We start from the raw sequence: 23,075 nt of genomic DNA, 5'->3' as shown, positions 1-23,075 counted from the left end.
AAATAGAGCTATAAAGATTCTTGCATAAACTTGTTCATCCCAGCATTGCTTCTCAAATAGGGACAATTCAACTGTCCAATAATAGAGGAATTGGTTAAATTAAGGTACATGTGCATAATGCAACGAATAGTAAGCAGCCATTAAAAACGTTGTAACGATTCAGCATGATTTCTTACTTTTGTTTAAAACATGTTTGTTATGCACATAAAGAAATAACTGAGAGGAAATATACCAAAATATCGGCATTTCAATGGTCTGCGAACAAACATTATCTCCAGAACTCGGCGCAAAGCAATAGGACATAGTAAACGCTAAACGCAGTAAAGACAATTTTCCTGAATGAACATCTCTTATCTCTGAATAATGCTATGGCGTATGGTCTTCTCTTTTTTATAGTTTTAGGTTCCGAATTTTCTAGAAGGACCTCGTCATCACATAAGTTATGGTTCTCACATAAAAAATATAGGTGAACGCCCTTTGCATGGCCTCGGGCTGGAGTTGGTCGGGGACGCGGGGAGCGGGGTGTCTGGAACCCAGAGATCCTGCCAAGGCCGACGCCAGGCCCGGCCGGGGCGGGCTGGGCCCGCGTCTGTCAGAGCGCAAAGATGGCGGCCGGCCCGCCCCGCCGCCCTCCGAGGCGCGCCCAGCGGCTGGAGCCGAGCGCTCCCGAGCGTCCCCGAACCCGAGAGGAACCCCGGGAGCCGCGCGGGCGGGAGCGGCCCCGCCCCGGAGCCTGGGAGCGGCGGCGCCGGCGCGGGGGAGGGGAGGCCGGATGTGAGTGGAGCGGCCATTTCCTGTTTCTCTGCAGTTTTCCCCAGCTTTGGGTGGTGGCCGCTTCTGGGCTTCGGCTTCCCGTCGGCGGAGGGCGAGGCGGCGTGGACCGCGGCCCCGGCACCCCGCGCCCCGCCGCCCGCAGCCGCGCGCCCGTCCGCCCGCCGCGCCCCGAGCCCGCCGCTTCTCGCCTCAGCGCCCGGCCGCCGCCGCCGCGGCCCAGCGAGCGGCCCAGATGCAGGCCATCAAGTGTGTGGTGGTGGGAGACGGGTGAGTGTGGGGCCGGGCCGGGGGCCGGAGGACCGGGGGTCGGGCCGGGCGGGCGCGCGCCACGGGCTCGCGTGGGGCCTGGGCCTCTGCGGGGCGGGGGGCGCAGGCCGCCACCCCTCCCCGGGCCCGGGCGGCGCGGGCCTGGTTCCCGCTGGTTTTTTTTTTTTCCGTGGGGGAGGGCACCACCGATCGCGGCCGGAGGGAAAAGTGAACTCCACCCTCCCGCCTGCTCCCCGCGCCGCTGACCGCCGGCCAGGCCGAGCTCCCCCAGCGCCGCCCCGCCGCCCTCCCGCGTCGGCCTGTGGATTAGGTGGGCTTGCAGCGTCGCCTTGTTACGGATCAGGACCCTTCCTTGGTTTTTGTATGAACCTCTCGAGCCCCACTGAGAGCGTCCGAGGGTGGCGCCGGTCGGGTCGGTGATATTTGACGAATATTTGCACGGGCTGGTTGGGTGACCCTTCACTGAGTTACTGGGGGGTGTCTTCCACTTGTACTGCTTCGCCACTTTTAGGATTTTTTAAATGATCATTTTTGCTATTTCCCTGGAGAAACTTTTAAGATTCTCACTGCGAGAAGCTGGGTGTGATTGAGAACGTTCTCTGAACGTGGTGTGGTCATTGAGGAAAAAAAAAGAAAGAAATTGCCTTTCGATTCATGGGTTAGGTATGGGATGTAGCAGAACAGGCTCCCGGAGCCGAGCTGCCCTGTGACTCAAGACATTTCTTTTCATGCCTGTCCGTGGTGGTTACAGGCCCTCGAGGAAGACAAGACTTGTCTTATGCACTTTTTTTCTCCCATAGAAACAAGAATCTCAGTGTAATCCGAGCAAAATTGTGTGTCTCAGCGTTGCTCGAGTAGTTGGGCGTTAACAAGGAAGCTCCAGGAATTACTACCAGTTTCATCAAACTCAGAATGCAACTGGTCCATTTTTTGAGTCTTGTAAAGTCGAAGGAAGAGTTCTGGCATCACTGTTCCTTTTGATTAATAGTCCCCAAACTTGTCATTAGGACTGATGGTGCTTTTATGCCTCTCAGTGAATTTGTGAATTCTCAGCTTTTTTCGGTCATTGTAAGTTAGACGTTTGAAATTGTTTCTCTAACTAATTCAGATGCAGGAAGGACAGTTAGACAACTTATTTATTAAAGATGCTGGCCTGTCGGATTTGTCAGACTCACAAATGTGAGGGATTATTAACACTTCATGGTTCTATGTAAATAACTAAAAATTGTAAGTTTCACCTACTTAGGAATATGTGTGGTACTTGTTTTTTTTTTTAACCTTTTAAAAGGCAGCTTTACTTTGATGTGGGGGAAAATGTCTAATTAGCTGGTTTAACAGTGAAGTCGTTTAAATGAACTTTTGATCCTTTTGCATAATGAATTAGCTAAACACGTCACTTTGTCTTAGGAACATTTTAAATTATCTGAATTTCCTTTAAAAATTAAAAATGCTGAATCAATAATGCTTAGAATATGAAGTAATACTAGTTTTTTAAAAAATCAAGTTGCTGATAATTCAATATCTAACCACACACAGTATGTAATATTCTTACTTTAAAATAACTAACACACAAGCACAACGGATATATTTAGTGTATTTAATAGTACTTATAGATTATGGACCTCTACTGTTTGTATTGGCTTGTTTGGTCAAATACTTGTTGAATGCCTACTATGGGATCTGGATCCTTCCTTTAAATCCCCACCTCACCACTTACGGGGAAAACCTGAAGGTATAGCTCATCGCCCCCAAGAGAGGTGCCCCTAGGGGACATTGTGAGGATTAAACAAGATGCTGGATGTTAAGTGCCTCACAGGTGCCTGGCCCCTGCTGAGTAAGTGCCAGCTGCCAGTATCATTATTTCTGTTTCTGTTACTCTGAGGCACTGCTAGGCTCTGTGAAGGGAGTGTGAGGCATGAAACACAGTTCCTGACCTATTTAGTCAGTTTTTTGATACTATATTTGACACTGATGTTGACTAGGGCTAAGCCATATTAGAAGTGAAATGTACCTTTACAAAAAAAAATTTAAGCTGTATTACTTTATTTAGGGGATGGTATGTAGCAAACAGTACTTCAGTGAAAAATCTAGATACATAATTTTCCATGCCAAAAATATTTTTCTGCTTTCCCTCGAATAAGATATATTCCTGGTGACATAGTTGGAATGTTCTTTATTCAAAAATTGTTAATGCTGTAAGTGTGGGTCTAAATTTTGTGGGGTGGAGAAGTCAATGTTGTGGATTTTCAGGCAATTAAGGGCACTTTAAGCAGTGAAGGCAAACTGAGGTTCTACAAATTGCAAGCTTCCTTATTTCAAAAATATTCTTAGAATTATGGTTAAAAGCTATGTCATAACCATATTATAACTACGATAATTCAGCCTATATTCTTCTAATGCATTATTTGCTATATAGCAAATCATTTGGCATTGAGTATAAAATATGAGATAAAATTTGATACTTTTTTATTCTGTTAATCTTTCTGTTGATTCTAATTCTGTTAGTCCTTCCTGAACACACGGACTGTCGCTTTTGTTTGGGAAACCTCTGCCCCAAGATTTTTCTCTCAGTTTAACTTAGGTAAAACAGCATCTCACATATAAACAATCATTATTAATAGTGTTATTTTGGCTTTGGTTGACTAGAAGCCTCCCTCATTTCACTCCAGATTGGGCTAGTGGTCTCTCTAGCCCTGTGTCTAATTTACACGTTGCTCTCCAGGAATTTTTTTGGTTGAGCATGATAAATGCCTTCCATGATGTCATCTTTATAGGAATGTGCACCAGTTACTCTCCACTTCCCGTTGAACAATCAGTGATGGTACGATCCATAAATGTTTAAGCACCTCATGAATTATCTGTATATTTTTGTCTGGAGGCATGGAGTTCCCTATTTTTGACCCGTTGTAAAGGTGTTTGAATTCTGCACTGGCTTCCAAATTTAGGTTTAGTGTTTGACTCTGATCTTGGTTGGTAAAATTATACATAATGCTTTTTTTTTTTTTTTTGTAATTTTAAATGATAATCCCAGTAAAAGTTTGGAGTGGGTTCAGTGGAGGACTATCAGGAATGCAGTTTTAGAAACCTTAAAGCCACCTTTTATAATGTTCTATCTTTTGCGTTAGTCATCTAGTGTATTAGTGCTTCCTACTTTTTCACCTCTGTATCACCAGGTAGCTCTATCTTATAATTTTACTCTTCCTAGAAAGGAGGTGTTGTATCAGGAATCCTGCTACTGAGGCAGTTACCACAGTCATCAGAAGGAATATTTTTCCTCCAACATCTTTTTTTTTTTTTGTGAGGAGATCAGCCCTGTGCTAACATCTGCCAATCCTCCTCTTTTTGCTGAGGAAGACTGGCCCTGGGCTAACATCCATGCCCATCTTCCTCCACTTTATATGGGACGCCGCCACAGCATGGCCTGACAAACGATGCGTTGGTGTGTGCCCGGGATCCGAACTGGCGAACCCTGGGCCGCCGCAGCGGAACACGCGCACCCAACCGGTTGCGCCGCCGGGCCCGCCCCTCCTCCAACATCTTAATATGAAAAATTTCAAACATACAGAAAGTTGAAAGAATTGTGCAGTGAATACCCATATACCCACCACTTAGATTCTGTAGTCAGCATTTTGCTCTATTTGCTTTATCACATATCTTCCCATTATTGGGGAACATTTTAAGAGGATTTAATAGAGGAGTTGATTTTGAAGGAGAATGGGGGTGATATGCAGTTAGATATAAATTCCTGTTTCTGAACTCTTTATCTTTAGCTGACCCAAATATCAACTACCCCAGGGTTAGGCTTGGTTCTAGAAGGGCCATCTAGAGTGATGGCTGCTTCAGATTAGAACTCTATTATAGATAGCATCTTCAGCTTTGAGTATTCTAGAAACTACACAGAATCTGAATGTTTTGAAGCCTCCAGTGGTGATAATGGCTGGCATTCTCTGTAAGTTGGTTGTGATGTCCCCTGTTAGTGGCAGAACATCAGAATTTCAGATTGGGTTTTGTGCTTTTGTAGCATTAAATTGCTCTGTTAGTTCATACATTTTCTGAAGGTATTCTCTGCATAGTTATGCATTTACTGAAGGCCCACTGTTACGTCTCCAAATCCCATTTCTCAGTGTGAATTGAGGACTTTCATTCAGAGTCGTTCATTTATGCAATAAGTATGAATATATATTTGATACTTGTAATCCGTATTTTACTACATTCTATTAATTTGTCCTTAAGAACTAGGTACTTTTATTTATTTATTTATTTTGCTGAGGAAGATTCGCCCTGAGCTAACATCTATGCCAGTCTTCCTCTATTTTGTGTGTGGGTCGCTGCCATAGCATGGCTGCCAGTGAGTGGTGTAGGTCCGTGCCTAGGAAGAGAACCCAGGCTGCTGAAGCAGAGCATGCCAAACTTAACCAGTACGCCATGTGGCCAGCCCCAATGTCTAGGTACTTTTATACAGCAATGTAGGCTCCTTATTTTGGTTTACAATAGTCATGGGAGAAATCAAGTTTTTCTGTCCTACAAGATCAGTTTATTTTTTTTAAAAAAGGGCAATGCAGAAGAGTCTTCTTTTTGAGCTTCCTAGATCCCTTGCTTTTTTAACATGAGAAAATTGCCAGTGTTTCCAGACAGATTGATCATATGTGCTTTTAAGTTTTGGTTTATAGATTTCAGGAAGTAACACGGAAGTTTACCAAAAAATTTTTAAGTGAAAAGTTTCCTTTAAGTTCTCCTAATGGAAAAATTAAGGATATAATAGGAACATAAATTATTGGCTTTAGTCTTGGTTATTTCTACAAGGTAGAGCAGGAGAAGCACAGGTAGGTTAAAAAAAAAATGCTCACGCGAGTGTTCTTCCTGTAGACTCATGTTCATTTTCTAGAGTTACAGCATCTTACAAAGATTAAAAAGGGGTTAAACTGAGCAGTTAAATATATAAAATTGGAAATTCCAAGGCAAAGAGTAACTTCTAGAAGTTCTGCCCGGCATCAGTTAGAGCTGTGACCAAATACGGCTTCCATTCTTCATGTGGGGAAAAGCTGTGACTTTGCCTAGAGCCGATGTTGATTTTGGCCTCTAGTGTTTATTTGTGGAGTATATTTAAAATAAGTGGGGAGATATACTAATGGGAGGTAAGTAACCGTTTTCTTTTTCTTTTTATCTGTTTTAAAAAATTAAGTAAATATTTGAGTTAAAGGTTGGACATGTACTTATTTAAAAAGTCAGAATTTTAAAATTTAATTTCTTACAGAACACAGGTTTATAGCAAATAATGATTGGTAATAAAATTTCAGTCAATATCAGGTTATGCCAGTACCTTGAATTCCTTTACAGTTAAGCCTTTCAAAAGATAAAGACGAAGTTTCAGGAAAAGAAATTTTAGAGCATTTAAAACACAGTTGGCGGGGGGTGGGCACAAGGGGAGAAGGGATGCATTTATATGGTGACTGACAAACAATAATGTACAACAAAAATTTCACAGTTAAAAAAATCTTCACCCGAACTTCAACAGAGTCCCTAACCCAGGTCTCCACACCTCCATGGCTTTCTATCCAACCTAGTATTATGATCTCTCTGAAACTCAGTTTCCTTATCTGTAAAATGAGAATAAAGATAGTATTTACTTTAAAAAACACACACATGGTTGTATTTATAGTAGTGGGTTTGTTCCTCATACATATTGAAGGGACTTAGGACAGGATCTTAAAGGAAGTGCTACTGTGACATTTTAACGTAACAGTTAAAACCTTTATGTAGCTGCTTATTCTTGACATTAAGAGGCAATAACTGTTAACATTTTTACACAACAACGTTTGTAATTTTGAAAAGAGGTTCACTATTCATTGCCTTCGACTCCACTCTCTTCCTCAGCTACCACATCCAGTGCAGGGCCCGCCATGCTTGTTCTGCCTCACATCCAGGTAGCTCTTGAAATGATCCCCTTCTCTTCACCCTGAAACCGCCTCCTTGGTGCACACCATCGTGGTGGTTCCTGGAACACAGCAGTGGCTGCTCCCTTGATTTCCTGCCTCCAAGCTTCCTCAGTCCTCTTTCCATACTGCAGTCAGAGACTTCTCAAAATGCAAATCCATTGGTTTCTTGGCAACTCACAACCTTCTGTGACTTCCCAAGGAGGATCAAATCCCATGTCCTTAACAAGACAGAGGACACCTTCAGGTTTTATTCTCCCACTTCCCCCGTATTTCTTTGTTCTTCAGTTATACTGGGCTTCTTTTAGTCTGGACCTCCCCCTATGCTGTTGCTTTTGCCTAGAATGTTCTTCCCTATCTGTGTCCCCACTCCTCCTAAGTCTCAGCATATATTGCAGCCTCCTGTACCTGCCCCAAGACTAGGTTAGATCCTTTTGCTGTACATTTCCAGAGTATTTAATAACACTATCACACCTATAATTTTATGTAATGACTACATTCTTCATTTTTTAGTTCAATAACTGCATAAATCCCTTGAGGTCTCATTCACTGCAATATCTTTAGCACCTAGTACACTTCCTGGCATAGCACACGATTTGTTGGTATAGATCGAATTTGAATTAATGCTCACAATAGTTTTGTGATGGAGTTGCTAGTTTTACATCCATTTTACAGTTGAGACAACTGAGGCATAAGGAAGTTGAAACTTACCAAAAATTCTAGCCAGTAAGTGGTTGAGTTGGCCAGAGGTCTCAAATCCAGGGTAATGACTCCATATCTTAGGCTCCTGCTCCTACAGGTTTATTTTGACATTCTAAGCTTTTAACAAAATGTCCGGCCAGTGAGTCATTTTTGTTTAGAAAGCCTTTAGGAGTTGGAAGCTACCTCCTGATGATGTAATGTTTGACTCTGTGAGGTCTTTGGGGTGGGGAGTTCCAACTTTTGTTAAGCCCTTAATAATGTTATGAGGGAAACAAGTATTGGCAAGACTGGGTGGGCGTGTAATCTGTCCTTGTTTAGGCTTTGGCCTTAAGCTCAGAGTGCAGGGAAAAAAGGAAAGCACTTAACTTCTTTATGGTGAATTCTAATTCATAGTAGTTGAGATTGAACAACAAAATCTTACAACTCAGAACTCCAGTATATCATCAGGACCTTGCTAAGCCAGCTGAGGACAGCAGGGAGATGGGCTCATGTAAGGAGAGCATCTGGTGAACCCTTGGGAGGCCAGGGACTCTGGGCTCTCAGAAGCCCCTGAAGTCGCCCTGTGAATGTTGTAAAATTTGGAGACCGTTTTTTGGCTAATGGTGCAGTGATCTTCTTAATTTTTAGGTGATATTCTCTTGAAAAAAGTTTCAAGTGGTTGGGAGACTTTCAGCCATCAATCTGACCTCTGCCTGACGGCAGACTGTACCCACTACCTGTTGTGCAGGAGCCCCTCCTGTCTCTGGAGTGTTTATTTCTACATGGTTCTCTTACTTTCTCATCTTTGCAGCTGTTTGGAAAGTTTACTCCAGCATCCCTGAGCCATGAATTAATATGTCTGGAATATATTATGATAGCCACTCTAAAAGCTTATGGTGGCGTGTGAGGATGGGGCTGGGGAGGTGGCAAATGAATACAGATGAATTCAAGTGAGAGCACCTCTGTGTGGTGGTTAGTGACTAAGCACTGTGTTACGAGAAGTCATTACCGATTGCCAGAGGGAGGGCTTTAGGAAGGTGGGGGAATTTGAGCTGCCACTCAAAAGCAGCAAAATATATTACTTATCAACAAGGTGGAAGTTGTAGAAGAAAGCTGTGTTTGCATCCTAGTATTCATCAAAATAATTTGAGGATAGAATTGAAGATTCTTGGATGAAAGATTTCTACAGACTTTCACAGAAGAGACTTTCAATTTTAAAATAGTGTTCCTCTTGAACCTTGTGCTTATTTAACAACTATTTCTTGACTATTAGGGCTCGTACCACATACCTAAACAGAAGGTGGAGGCTCCTGACTGCCTTTGTGAGAAATTCTAGTTTGTTTAAAGTTCAGAATAAAAATGTATGTGTAGCATTAAATAAAAGGTTATAGGAACTGATCGTTTCCTGTAATGCTAAGTACTTCGTGTATACTCCTTGATTTTTCTGTAAATTATTTTAACAGGATGATGAAAGCAAGGATTACATTCATGTTGACTAAGCAACTTACACTGTTTTTTCCTCTCTCTTTAGAGCTGTAGGTAAAACTTGCCTACTGATCAGTTACACAACCAATGCATTTCCTGGAGAATACATCCCCACTGTGTAAGTATCTCAAGTTCAACCGAGAATGAACTTCTGTGATGTTTTTCAGATTCCTTAGACCTTTGTTTTGCTTTATAAAGCCATTTTTAATCCTTGTATGAACAGATATGGTTAATTTTCCTCTCAAACATTCACTGAAGTCTAATCATAAGGTATTTGGGCTTTTAAAAAATGCTGAATCTAATATAAAGTTTGTGCATAGTGATGAAACACGTCACTTTCCTAACTGATTTTTAGACATTGAGGGAACAAGAAAGTTAACCAACTGTGAAGTATAGAGACTGGTTAATGTCGGAGTTTCAGATCAGTTTGGCTCTCTGGGCTCTGTGTGAAAGATCAAGGAACTGGAACATGAAATACTCCATTATGTTTTAATTGGCCTTTTCTGGCAAGTACTGTGATGGTTACACGTCACTGTTGAGGTATGGGGCTTTGGAGCTGAGGAAACCAGTGTGTGTGGGAGGGCAGACTTGGCTACTGAGCTGCTTATTCCCTGAGGGCAGCAGAATTGGGTGGAGATGGAAACGTGCTTTTCTAATGGTGGGGTTACTAGGGAGCCCGGTGTAGCCGAGCCCCATAGCGCAGCGCCCCTTGGCCATGGTGAGTGGTGAGCTCTCCCCTCATGGCTGCCATCCCGGTGGAGCCGGAACACTCCAGTCCCCCCAGGGCTTGATCCCCCAGCACAGCACACGCACTTCGGTGTTCTCTGAAGTGTCGTGAGCACATTTTAGTATCACTGGAATCGTACTGTCCATGTTGTCCTGAATTTATGGTGAGGACTTTCCTACGCGTGCAGACAGAGCTAAATCATAACAGTTGTTAATGACTGTGAAATACTATAGCTGATTTAACCCCTGGTCCTTTAGGGCCTGGGGAGGGGGGGGCATGACAAATAGTCTGTGTTAGACGTCGTTGCCCATGTCTGTGCACATGTGATGGATTATTAGAAGTGGAATTGTGCCCAGTCGAAAAGGAATGGGTGTTTTAACTTTTAATAGATACTACCCAGTTGCTGTCCAAAAGACTATCACTGTGACCAGCTGTGACCAGAATGGCCCCTTATTACGTATTGTGGTTAACATGAGTTGGAAAAAGTTACCTCATCATTTGCATTTCTGATCACCACTGAGGTTAAAATCTTTTGAATGTTTACTGTCCTTTTGTAGTCTTCTGTGAATTGCCTGTTGAAATCCTTTGCTTACTTTTCTAGTGAAAGTTTTGTTACTGATGGAACTTTTGTATATAAGAAATGGTAATCCTTCTGTCTCTCAGTTGTCTTTGAACTTTGTTATGGTGTCTTCTGCCATAAAGAAGTTTTTTTTTTTTTTAATTTAATTTATTTATTGTTTCTCCCCCAAAGCCTCAGTAGATAGTTGTATGTCATAGCTGCACATCCTTCTAGTTGCTGCATGTGGGACGCGGCCTCAGCATGGCCGGAGAAGCGGTGCGTCAGTGCGCGTCCGGGATCCGAACCCGGGCTGCCAGCAGCGGAGCACGCGCACTTAACCGCTAAGCCACAGGGCCGGCCCTGCCATAAAGAAGTTTAACATTTTTGTGTAAATATGCCACTCTTCCCCTTCCCTTAGTTTTATGTCTTACTTAGGAAGACCATTCCTACTTCAGTGATGCAAAAATATTCTCTAGTGTTTTTTCTAGGATTTTTTGGTTAAAGTTTTTATCTTTAATGCATTTAGAATTTACTTTTTGGTACAGTATGAGGCAGGCACCTGATTTTTTTTCCCACAGGAAAAAAGTCACAGTACCATTTATTGAATAATCTATCCTTTTCTCACAGAAGCAGAATTGCCACACATCAGACCTTTTCTTTATGAAAGCTAGTTTGGTCATTAAATTCTATGAACCCCATTGGAATGTTACTCTGACCTTGACTTTGCTGTCACTGTGTAATAAGACCCTAAGTTTTAGTCTTAAGAGTATGTGAAAATGAAGTCTGGAATTTTATTTGAAAGGCTGATGTATTGGGTTCTGTTTGGTACTTGCCCTGGTGTGCATTGCAAGGCCAGATTTTCTTTTTAATGAAACTACTCTAGGGTACTTGTAGTCATATTTTAATGTCAACCTTATTTTCCCTGTCAGCCCGTAGGCTTTTCTAAAGGGCTGCTACTGCTGATAGTTAACTAATTCACGTGTAGCAGCTTCAAATTAATTATATGTGTAATCTGGTACACTCACTCTGAAAACGTTACGTGATCTGATCGCTTCTCAAATCTGGTTTGTTTGTGTTTCCACTGCACTTGGGTTGCAGGCATGAGTGACCAAGACTTGACTAAGTCACCCTCCACTCAGGTGGGTGTTCTGGAAATAGTGCAGAGTGCAGCTCTTGTGGGGTGCCGCCTTGTTGAAAATGAGTCAAATGTGTACATGAAAAACTCAACAAGTGGGATTTGAAAGAGGAACTAGTTTTATACTTTATTTCTTCCATGGGAGAAAAATCTTAGTATTCTGTTTATTAAAGGTAAATGTTTTTGTGGCTGCCCGTAATTTGTTTCTGTTAAATTGAGCAGCTTGTCCAGCGTTTCTCAGGCACTGTTTCCCTTACCCTCCAGCCCCGGTTCCCCTCTACCTCTTAGCTCACAGGCTTCTCCTCATGCCCACAGGCCAGGCGTTTGCTGGCCTGCAGCCTCCCTGTGTGCTCCCAGCCTTCTCAGCACACGTTCCCTGGGACCCCGGCTAGGACAGCAACTCGGGCAATGGATCTGTGCCTTATGCTCCAAGGCTGAAGACTAACCATTTTTACCCCATTCCACAGCTTTGACAACTATTCTGCCAATGTTATGGTAGATGGAAAGCCGGTGAATCTGGGCTTATGGGATACAGCTGGACAAGAAGATTATGACAGATTACGTCCCCTCTCCTACCCGCAAACAGTAAGGATCGTGACTGATTTTTAACCTGTCCTTTAGAATATACAATTCCGGGATATTTAATTAATTGCATATCACCTATGGATTTGCTTATATTGCCATCTTTTGGGTATATCAAGTAATAGCAATTAAAGTTCAATTAGTTCAGTAGTGAATGTCCCCCTAGATGCAAACCAGGGTTTGTTGGTTTGTTTGTCTTTATTTTTGAGCATTACCAGTTATTGAATACTACGCTGTGCATTTCACATTCTTTCATTTAGTTTTAGGACAACCGTATGAAGCAGATACTATTATGTTTTTGAAACCAGTTTTAATAGCAATTAGTTTCAAGATTAGTTTGCTTTGTGCCAGTTCTGTACCATAGAATCAAATTAAGCAGTTACGAGTAGGTTTCTTTAAATCCAGTTAGTAACTAATCTTATGGGTTTAATGCTATTTTTCTATAAAATACCTGTTCATTTTCTATCGTGTTAGTACCTAAATCTTCTCAGTGTTGGTTGAGGTTTCAGTTTTGTAAAAATGTGTCCACTGTGTCCAGTCAGAAAAATTTTTAGATTAGTTTTGTTCCTATATCAGACAACGAAATGCTCTACTTACCAAAGCAGTAGTTGGTGAAAACATAATCAGAAGCCACTTTTCTTTAATAAGCAATTGTTTTACTTGTATTATTTGCTTATCTTGTTACATGTTTGTTTTCATTTTGAAAGTGTATTTTAAAACTACTTTGAAGACTTAGGTAACTAAAGAGATAGTTGAGCAAATTCCTTGGGTTCAGATTGCGCTGTCCATCTTCCTAGCAATTTTCTTCATCTCTGGTCTTCACCTCTTTCCTTGTAGGATTAGATGAGTTAATAACCATCAAGCAGAAAAAGCACAAAACCAGTCCTGGCATGGCGCAGACACTCCAGGGTAGCTGCTCTTAGGATTTCTCCTCGTTCTTCTGTGGATGTACTGGTAGATCCAGAGAGCTCCTCAGTTCAGAGCTGAGCCCACATGAGTGCAAGTTGCTATACGAGCTCTCAGCAAGCTGGGATGGCCAGAGAGGCCAGAGTCAGGACAGGAGACGTCCAGAGAAGGCAGGCTTTGACCCTTTGATTGACTGAATCATCACTTTGTCTTGGGGGTTAGTGTGGGTGAAAATAACTAATTAGTTCCAGTCTACCCAGTTCTTTTTTTTTTTTTTTCTAATGAACTTCCTTTTAGTTAATGATAGTTTTAAACTTTTGAATACAGCCTTTTCCATGCAACAGTCGTTGTCTTTTCTATTTGTTTCCTGCTGGAGAAATTGCCAGATACCGTTTCTCTGAGCTGTAGATTTTTGCTGATTGTCCTTGGGTGGTTTCTCAGTTAATCTCTAGCTAAAAATGAACTGTGATTAAGTATTAAAAATCTGCTATGGGGCCCTGCCAGTGGCATATTGGTTAAGTGCGCACCCTCCGCTGCGGCGGCCCAGGGTTCGCAGGTTTGGATCCCTGGCACGCACTGACGCACTGCTTGTCAAGGCATGCTGTGGCAGCATCCCATATAAAGTGGAGGAAGACAGGCACGGATGTTAGCCCAGGGCCAGTCTTCCTCAGCAAAAAGAGGAGGATTGGCACGGATGTTAGCTCAGGGCTGATCTTCCTCACAAAAAAAACAAAAATCAGCTATAATCACCAAATGGTTTGAATTCTTTAGTATGTTTAGGAAACTATTATGTACCTAGTTGGTGCTAGTAATTCCAGATTTTAAATGGATTTGCCAACATATTGGCTTGGTAGAGTAGGAGTCTCCAACCCACTGGATACATCTGGAAGGGTGGGGTGTCACTTCTGAGAAATGAGAACCACCTCCTATGACTCAGGGGACCCAGGGCGGGGCTCGGCCTTTTTCTCTGAGGGAGTCACTCACAGTAAGTCACAGATGACTTGGCGAGATTCCCACTTTGTGTGCTAAAGGACGCATAGATAAGTAGCAGTTTGAATCAAGCTGTAGTGTGCGAGGCTTGCAACCCAACTCTTTATGTCCCTTCTGTGTAAGGCGGTAGACTGTTTTCCTATCAGATGCTTGAACCACAAAAAGGGAGTAAGGCGTGGTTCTTGCCCTCAGGTAGCTCACAGGACTCTGTAACACACTGTGCCAGCATAGAGGGTGTGAGTGGGTGGTCAGGAGCAGAGGGAGAGCACCCAGCCAGCGGTTAAAGACATGCCTACCTGGACTCCTTTGGAGTTGAGGGAAGTGATCTCGGCTACTGAGGGGCAGGCCCCCAATGCTGAGATACTGGAGCCTGAAAGGTCTCCTTCCTTTGAGCCATGCTGTCCTACCAAGAGGAGCAGGCCTTGGAAGTTACAGGCTGGCACCTTGGTTCCTTGTTGACAAAGGGGAAACCACTAAACTGTGTACTAAATGGAACATGGCCTCCAGTTGTTGGCTCTGTGGTCTGCAGGCCTGTGTATGTGGCTCATCCCTGACTGTGCTCAGACCCACTCCCGAAGGGCCAGTTGGACAATTTCTTATCCAGATCTCACCCCTTTTTAGGTCTTTGTGACCTGAAAAGAGATGTTATGTTTCCTATAGTCATTTAATGCTGCCACTCTTCTCTCTTGGGTAGCTCTGTGTCACTAAGTTAAATCTGTTTAAACCATTAGTTTCTAATTCATTCTCCAAAAGATGGTTAGCAGGTATTCATCATTTTCAGTATAAATTGCCCTTCAAGTTTTTATTTTTCTAAATTAGGTAATCCTTAGGGCTTTTCTATTCTTTAGTAAATTATCTTTCTGTTCTCTTTTAAAAATGTTTGCTAAGTCCTGCATATTCATCTTCAGTGGGGGCGTGCTCAGAATCAAGGTGTATTCAGCAAAGTGGTCATGCCCAATGTCTAGCATTGTGTCCAGTTACCTGTGTTTGCCTACATGTTCCAAGATTTAGTGGTGTGAGTGGGAACATATGTGACTTGCGAAAGTCATAACAAGGCCTGAGTCCTGTGTGTTCCGAGAGAACCATGCTGCCCAGCCTCTTTGTGGCGAACCTGGGCCTGTCTGTGTTCAGGTCAGCCAGGACCCCAGTGTGTCATGCCAGTATTTTCATTTTCTGCGTGTGCTCTGACTTGAGAAGGGTTTTTAAGTACTGAACGAGACCACTGTGACATTAGATAGGAAGGAAACCACAGTGGTTAGCTTGGCTATTTTGATTTTCAAAAGGCTTCGAGTTTTGTTAGGTTGACTAACCTACAGCGCCAGTGTCCTTCAGCCAAAAATCGCTGGGAACACACCTGTGGTTAAACAGAATTGGGTTTGTTACTTGTTACTTTGCCACCAGGGAGACACACCCTGGGGGACTGTGGAGTGTGATTTGGTCTTGTGTTGGTGATTTGGGCGAGGCCTCCGGAAGTGGGGCTTTGCTCTGGACTGGATGCTGGCGGGAAGCAGGGTAGTTCTATGGGTGTTTTGATAACTCTTACCTAGAAGTTGGGGAGGAAGGGAGGCTAAAGCTGTGATGGGTACAGAAGCAGTCACACACTCGCATTGGCTGGGCGAGAGGGATGTTTGGTGATTTTGCAGTTTGCACAGTGACTTATATTTGTTTATACTTAAGATTGTGAAGTGGTCTTCTATTTAGTTCTTTACTTTTGGTCTCATTTTAGTGACCTTGTCTGGTGTTGGTGTTCTGGGAGATTGTTCCATTCAGCAGGAACACGCCATGGCTGAGTTGTGAGCGCCAGGCAGCTCCCAGGTGGCAGGGGGATTTTCTCTTTTTCCTCAGCTGGTTTTTGTAGCAGCTCCATTTTGATGACACATGTGCAGCTGCTTTTCTCTGCCATGTTTGTGTATCCTGGTCCTTTTCCCAGTGCTTAGAATGCCTGTATTAAAAAATATTCAAGGGCCAGCCCTGGTGGCTTGGTGGTTAAGTTTGGCGTGCTCCGCTTCAGCGGCCTGGGTTCAGTTCCTGGGTGCAGACCTACACCACTCGTCTGTTGGTGGCCATGCTGTGGTGGTGGCTCACATACAAAATAGAGGAAGACTGGCAACAGATGTTACCTCAAGGTGAATCTTCCTTAGGGGGAAAAAAAAATTCAACCCTGAAAGTAAAAACCAGGTGGAAAGCACTGGAAGAGCATAAAACAAAAGAAGGAGAAAGGATAGTGCTTTTGGGAGTAGTAGATTCCGGCCATGCAGATGTCTGCCCAGTCTCATTCAGCTAAAAGCAGACTCGTCTTTTTGTGGGTTGTCCCGTTGACAGATGAGGGGCAGGGGGCAGCAGTAAGAACTGCTCTGGCTGGACATCTGATCCAGAGGGAAAACTGGTTTGTGATACAGGAGTAATAAAGTCATCGAAGGCACGATGCGAGTCTGGTGTATCTTAGTCTGCCGATCTAAGGAAAGTAGCGTTCAAGTCCAGAGGAGGAAAGATGGGCCTGTGACCCATTCCAGCTCAGGAAAGGATGAGTATGGCCACGCCACAGGTGGCCATACTGAGGTGCTCTGAGTGTGACAAGGACAGGCATAAAAATAGAGATCCCCAGCCAAGATTGAGCACCTCCGTCTGGGACATCAGGTGGGAAAGCAGAGTTCGGAATGAACTGATGCCAGAAGATCAGTGTCAGAAGCACTAGAATGTTTTCTTCAAGCTATATTTAGGCTGGGGGAACAAAAAGGAAGGAGGAAGGAACAGGCAGATGGCGTAATGTTAACGTGGGATGGAAAGCATGTTTCTTCATCAAAAAAGATGTTGAAAATTGAAGAGGGTTGAACAGGTATGGTTAGAGGATGTTTTGAAGCGGCATTTTTGTGGCTGATCCGCATGAGTCCCTGGATCACAATAAAGATTTGGCATCACGTCAAGGCCTGGGAGGACAGATCTTCGAAAAGAGCCCGTAGATTAAACCAGAATAGTGATGGAAACTTGAATATTCTCTTTGACTTGTAAATGAGAGAAGCTTGAGTGAGATGAAATTAAAATGATTCTCTTGTCCGTCTCTTAAAAGAATTGCAGGGTTCTGTGCTGATTTCTAGGGTTCTGTGTTGCTGGAAGAGCAAGTCTTTCAATTTTTATTGCAACAGAGGAGTGAACTGAGCGTTGTGATAAACACTGGACGTGCTGTCACTCTGGACAGCCTCATCCAGATCTGCAGGGGCGGGGAGTTGGAGGTCTCAGTGCAGCAGCCCTGTTCATTTCGGTAATGGGGTCCCTGAATTCAAACCACACTCCCAGAACTTGGGGGAAGAGAGGCCCAGCTTTTCTGCACAGCACACTTGTGTTCACAGCTCTCACACCTGGCGGCATTCCTGTGAGCCTTCCATCTGAGAGGACTGTTTTACACACAGGTGCTTTATCCTGTTGGCCGCGGCCTCAGCTGGCCTTGTGTCCGAGAACTGGGATGGAGATCTTTGAGAAGTGTGCCTGTCACTAAGGGATGCCGGTGATAGCACACATGCGTGCCTTTGTTAAGGGAAGGACCCTTCTGAGCGTAAGCTGTGCGCTTCACGGGCATGTCGTACATTCTGCTGGAATGGACCCTCTGCGTGTGCTGCCATGGGCAGAAGGAGCACCTGTCTCCTCCCCAGTATTTGCCTGACCTCTGTCTTCGCCGTCTTGACCTTCAGAGGGTGCCTGCCTTTGGCCAGCTTGATGGAGTGTTTCGGTGGCATTTGGCATCTTAGACCTGTTAGATCATCGTCTGTGTTTAGATCCCTTGGGAGGGTTGAGAGAAAATTCTATGGAGAATAAATAACGGGTTATATTGATTTTTATTTTCCTCAGTTTTTACTAAACTCAAACACAGTTCTCATGCATTACTAGGTTGGAGAAACGTATGGTAAGGATATAACCTCCAGGGGCAAAGACAAGCCGATTGCCGTATGTAAAACTTTCAATCGACTTCAGTTTCAAGCTTTATCTATTCTCTCGTTTCACTTAGTTTTCCTAGGATTTCCTATGGAGCCTCACGTTCCTTGAGTGTTTTGTATTTAATTCACTCAAGATCAGGGTTTTGCTTGATGAAATATGCTTTCACGAGAGCGTGACAGTTTACCTACTATCTTGAATGAAAGCAGGTCCTGAACTGCTTTCTCCCTCCTCCTAAGTGAAAGGAGGGCCTTTTATGAAAGGACTTCTCTCCAGGCTGGTTGGGGATGGAAATACCGAGGCTCCACCTCGAAGCTCACCGCATACCGTGGGCTTGAGCGGAGCGGGACTAACTGTGGCTGCCAGGGCCTTCTCTCCGCTTTGGTGTCCCGGTGCTTTGGTGTCCAGTGCACTGGGCCTGTCTGGGGCACGGCTGTGCGGTGCTGGTGAGCTAACCCCACCCTGCTTTGAAATGTTGTAATCAGCTCAGGTGCCAAAATGCCGTGGTGATTCTTGGACAAGCTTGTGCATGCGCTAGCATTTTTCAAATGTCATTTATAAAAAGCTGTTGTGTGGGATGTTTCTTTCCCTTTCAGGTACAAGATTATCAGCTGGATGATTGAAAGTGTTAGCTTGGGAATTGTGTGCATTTCACAAAGTAGCATAATTGCGTTTTTCCAGGAAACTGTTTTATAAACCTAGCTTTAGAAACTCTTGGGCATTTTTTAATACAAATATATATTTAAGTTTGACTTTTTACACAATACAGAACAGGAGGAGAAACCCAAATATCTTACATTTAGCCAGAAATTTCGTTCAGGTAATTGTTCTGCACTACTTTTCCATTGAACCTTACTTTAGCCACGGCTGCCCTGGGTGCAAGTTCTCCAGAGGCCCTGCTTGGATTTGAGAAGCTCTGACAGCTGAGGAGATGCCACCTAACACACCAGAGCATCCTCCATCAGGGAGGAACGTGCTCATGTAGCAAATACTTGAACCTCCACTTTTTGCCAGTGGCTCTGATGGCAGTTGTTAAAGAGGCACGTTGTACTCAACGTGCGGATGGGGAGCTTGATGAAAAGCATGCTGTTTGTAGATAATGTTTTTAAACTTGACTCTGCTTTTGTGAAACTGAGACCAAATTTTATAGACATTGGAGTAGGACCTTGACCCTTGATTTTGTCTCTGTGTAACGGGTCATTAGATTCCCAGTGGGGGCTGGCAGTGATGGCAGAGAGGCCTCCGGGGGTCTGATTTGACCAAGCCTCCGTGGCCTCAAGGAACTTCTAGCGTATTTTGCCCTCCACTCCCCTCTTCTCACAAGTTGTTTCACGTGCTGGTTCTGGTTTGGGAGGCGTCCGAGGAAACTGAAGGGGTGTGTCCAGGGTGCAAGCTTGCAGCACAGGCTGCTGGGGCACAGCATACGCACCTCGTACGATGAGTCGGTCCCAGCAGCATGTGTTTATTTGTTTCCATTTCTTTTCTTTTGTTATTGAAGTATAGATACCCAGCAGCATTTAGAAACCAAAGTGCATTCATCATTATAAGACTCTTTTCTAAATGTCTCCTTGTGTTTCCTTTTTATAGGATGTGTTCTTAATTTGCTTTTCTCTTGTAAGTCCTGCATCATTTGAAAATGTCCGTGCAAAGGTAAGTGAGGATTTTTAGAAAAATATTTTGTTACATAATGTCACTCTCAGGAAGAAACATTAAAATACCATTTACAGATAGAAATGTTCTTGGTTTTAGTAATTCTATTTAGATCATCAGATTTTTAAGTATGTGACTTTGTAGAATTCTAAAGTTGTAGGGTCTGGTTCGGAAGTGCTGAGTATTCCTTGTTAAAATCATGCACTTGGGAGTTGGCCTAATAAAAATAATGACCCTTACTTACTTTTTTTTTTTTTTTTTTGTGAGGAAGATCAGTCCTGTGCTAACATCTGCCAATCCTCTTTTTTTGCTGAGGAAGACTGGCCCCGGGCTAACATCCGTGTCCATCTTCCCCCACTTTATATGGGACGCCGCCACAGCATGGCTTGCCAAGCAGTGTGTTCGTGCGCGCCCGGGATCCGAACCAGTGAACCCTGGGGCCGCTGAAGTGGAGTGTGTGCACTTAACCGCTTGCGCCATCGGGCCGACCCCGACCATTACTTTCTACTCCTGCATCTTTCACAGATTTCTTAGTGTAAATGCCACATGCAAGATGCCCTCCAGTTGTAGTGATCAGGGATGTGTTCAGTGGGGTAATGGTGGCAGAGCTGAGACCTTGGTCCCGAGAGTTCACGTATTCTCATCCCTGAATACATGAAGGATTTTCTGAGATAACCTAAGAACTTGTTTTACCAAACAAGTGGTATTTTGTGGGGGACCTTTCCTTTCTCTTCCCCTCTCACTCTTACTGACAAGTAGAGCCTGTTCTGTAGGGTTAATCTTGAGAGTCCTGGTTTGCTAATCAAACACCCACAGGTAGTCCTGTGGTTCTAGAAGGTGTAAATGGAAGGTGTGAGCAAGGCTGGAGCGCATGAAGGCTCTGTAGGGACCCAATGACTCAGGTGGGGTGGTGACACAGTTTGGCACCCGTGTGGATATAATTTAGGTGAAGGAAGTTCAAAAAGGAGAGTGTCATCATAACTTTATTCCTTTCTTCACATCTAGTGGTATCCTGAAGTGCGACACCATTGTCCCAACACTCCCATCATCCTGGTGGGGACTAAACTTGATCTTAGGGATGATAAAGACACGATTGAGAAACTGAAGGAGAAGAAGCTGACTCCCATCACCTACCCACAGGGTTTAGCCATGGCTAAGGAGATTGGTATGAAATCCTGCCTTTGTCATGTCTGCTTTGCACACGTTTTTATTTTGTGACACAGACTGGAGTCTAGTCTGGGGAAGTAGAGTGTGTTCCTCCAATTTGGGGACCAGCAGAGCAGGGCCTTCAGGTCAGAGTTGGGAAGGCGGAGGCAGGGGTAGGAGTTGCTCTGCTGTGCCCAGTGGGCTGGCAGAGGGGGCAGGGCGGGGGAGCTGCCTCTCGCTCTTGTTCTGGTCGGAAGAGAGTAGGTTCGTGCTCTGAGAGGCTGTGTTTCTTGGCAGGTGCTGTAAAATACCTGGAGTGCTCGGCTCTCACACAGCGAGGCCTCAAGACAGTGTTTGATGAAGCTATCCGAGCCGTTCTCTGCCCACCTCCCGTCAAGAAGAGGAAGAGAAAATGCCTGCTGCTGTAAACGTCTGGGCCCCTCTCCCGCCCTGTCCCCACCCCTGAACCTTTGTACGCTTTGCTCAAAAAAACGGTGGAGCCTTTGCACTCAATGCCAAGTTTTTGTTACAGATTAGTTTTTCCATAAAACCATTTTGAACCAATCAGTAATTTTTAGGTTTTGTTTGTTTCAAGTGTAAGAGTTCAAACTTGCACATTCTATTAAAATTTAGCCCTAAAATGACAAGCTTTCTTAAAGCCTTATTTTTCAAAAGCCCCTATTCTTGCTCAGATTAAGAGTTGCCAAAATACCTTGTGAAAGTTGCATTGTTGTGCTGAGAACACTAAGCACTAAACTGTTTGAAGACCTTCGTCTTGAAGGAGACTGTAGCTTATGAAGTTAGGAAAGCAGACCCTTTCTAACTAGTTTCAGATGGGAGACAAAGGTCAGCCTCCTCCCTGAAATGTTGCCATTTAAATGCGTCGGTAATTTATCAACCCATGTTCCTTACCTAACATTGTACTGTATCATAACGGAATGAGGGTAACAACTCAACTCTTTGGATCAATCTTTTTGATTTCGTAGTGCGATTTAAAAAAAAAAATTAGTATGTTAGCTTTGCTGAGATTTTGAACAGAACTCTGACTCCCGTGCTCCCTCATGAAGTGTTCTGCTCTAGCCGTGGGTGCACTGGGGTGGTGTGTGTGGAACACTTGATGTGATCAAAGGATGAAGACAGTATTTTGACAAAATAACGAAGTGGAGGTTAATTTACACTACATTGTACACGTAATTAAACTGAATAAAAGTGTCACGGGTAAAAATTTTAAAAGGTTAATTTCTGTCAAATGCAGTAGATGATGAAGAAAGGTCGGTATTATCAGTAAGTGTTTTCTGAAGCTTTTCCTTTTTCTTAAACCTGCCATCCCTCCTGAAATCGGGCATTTAATTCAACTTTGAAGTGGTCATTCCCATAGTTGCTTAGTTAAGTGCTTTTCTTATTGAACCCCTTCTTAATGAGCAATATTCCTCCTTGTATTATAAAATCTTTCTGATAATGCATTAGAAACTTTTTTTGTAGATTAGTAAAAGTGCATTCCTGTTTTCATTTTACTTTATTCAAAGCTAATAAATGCTTTCCTTAGTTTTCTAGTAACTAGGTGTAAAAATCATGTGTTGCAGCTTTACAGTTTTTAAAATATTTTAGATATTCTTAAACTATGAACCTTCTTAACATCACTGTCTTGCCAGAGCACCAACACTGTACCTTGACTCATACTGACCCTCCTCTTCGCCTCACCCACATGGACGCGCGCTTCCTGGTGTTGCTCTGCCTAACAATGTTCCTTTGGGTCTGTGAGGTTCTGTAAACCCCATGCTCGTGCTAACGAAGTTCTGTACAACTTACCCACTGGCAAGAATACAAGGTTGGACCTCTCAACCACTAGAACAAAATTTTTTAAATTGACAGTCGCAGAATTGTGAAGTGTTTTTACATTGATCTTTTGCTAATGCAATTAGCAGTATGTTTTGCATGTATGACTTAATAAATCCTTGAATCATATGACTGGTAATACTTGAATTCTTGAGACCTTGGTGAACAACTTCCTGGTTCCTGGGTTGTTGGAGACAGTCATTTTCAATGGATGTTTTCATGCTGGGGGATACAAGGAGCAGCCCCTCCAGGGAGAGAATCTGGATAAATCAGCATATAATGGGGGGGTAGTGATGTTTGGTTTGGGACCTGTTGAATGTTGGTGAGAACATACGTGATGGCCACCCTGGGGGGTGTATGCACGTGGATTTTGGGCCAGAGTTCTGGGCTGAAAATGCAGATGTTGGGCCTCAAGTTGGCAGCCTGTGCAGCAGAGGCTGACTATATGACTTTCAGATCCTTTCTGGAGCCTGAAAT

At 43.7% G+C, this 23,075-nt stretch overlaps 1 protein-coding gene across 2 annotated transcripts; it reads left to right on the top strand.

Moving 5' to 3' along the window:
* Positions 1-827: 827 nt before the first annotated feature.
* RAC1 (Rac family small GTPase 1) lies at positions 828-22,727 on the top strand. Of its 2 annotated transcripts, XM_087417531.1 has the most exons (7): positions 828-1,041; positions 9,187-9,258; positions 12,029-12,146; positions 17,922-17,978; positions 19,554-19,616; positions 20,622-20,781; positions 21,060-22,727. In XM_087417531.1, the coding sequence occupies exons 1-7, from the start codon at positions 1,007-1,009 to the stop codon at positions 21,188-21,190; spliced, it is 636 nt and encodes a 211-aa protein (XP_087273657.1). In that variant the 5' UTR covers positions 828-1,006; the 3' UTR covers positions 21,191-22,727. The 2 variants fall into 2 exon arrangements, with proteins under 2 accessions (XP_087273657.1, XP_087273658.1); XM_087417532.1 differs by lacking the exon at positions 17,922-17,978 and having other exon boundaries at positions 833-1,041.
* Positions 22,728-23,075: the final 348 nt, after the last annotated feature.

This window comes from Ceratotherium simum, chromosome 26 (genome assembly GCF_057802395.1).
Source record: "Ceratotherium simum simum isolate JZ-2026a chromosome 26, ASM5780239v1, whole genome shotgun sequence".
NCBI lineage: Eukaryota > Metazoa > Chordata > Mammalia > Perissodactyla > Rhinocerotidae > Ceratotherium > Ceratotherium simum.
Note: the sequence above shows the minus strand (reverse complement) of the source record. Positions and strands in the feature narration are given on the sequence as shown.

Coding starts and splice junctions, on each gene's coding strand:
- RAC1 (XM_087417531.1), top strand. CDS start 1,007: ATGCAGGCCATCAAGTGTGTGGTGGTGGGAGACGG. Junction 17,979..19,553: donor GCAAAGACAAGCCGATTGCC/GTATGTAAAACT, acceptor TCCTTTTTATAG/GATGTGTTCTTAATTTGCTT. Junction 19,617..20,621: donor TTGAAAATGTCCGTGCAAAG/GTAAGTGAGGAT, acceptor CTTCACATCTAG/TGGTATCCTGAAGTGCGACA.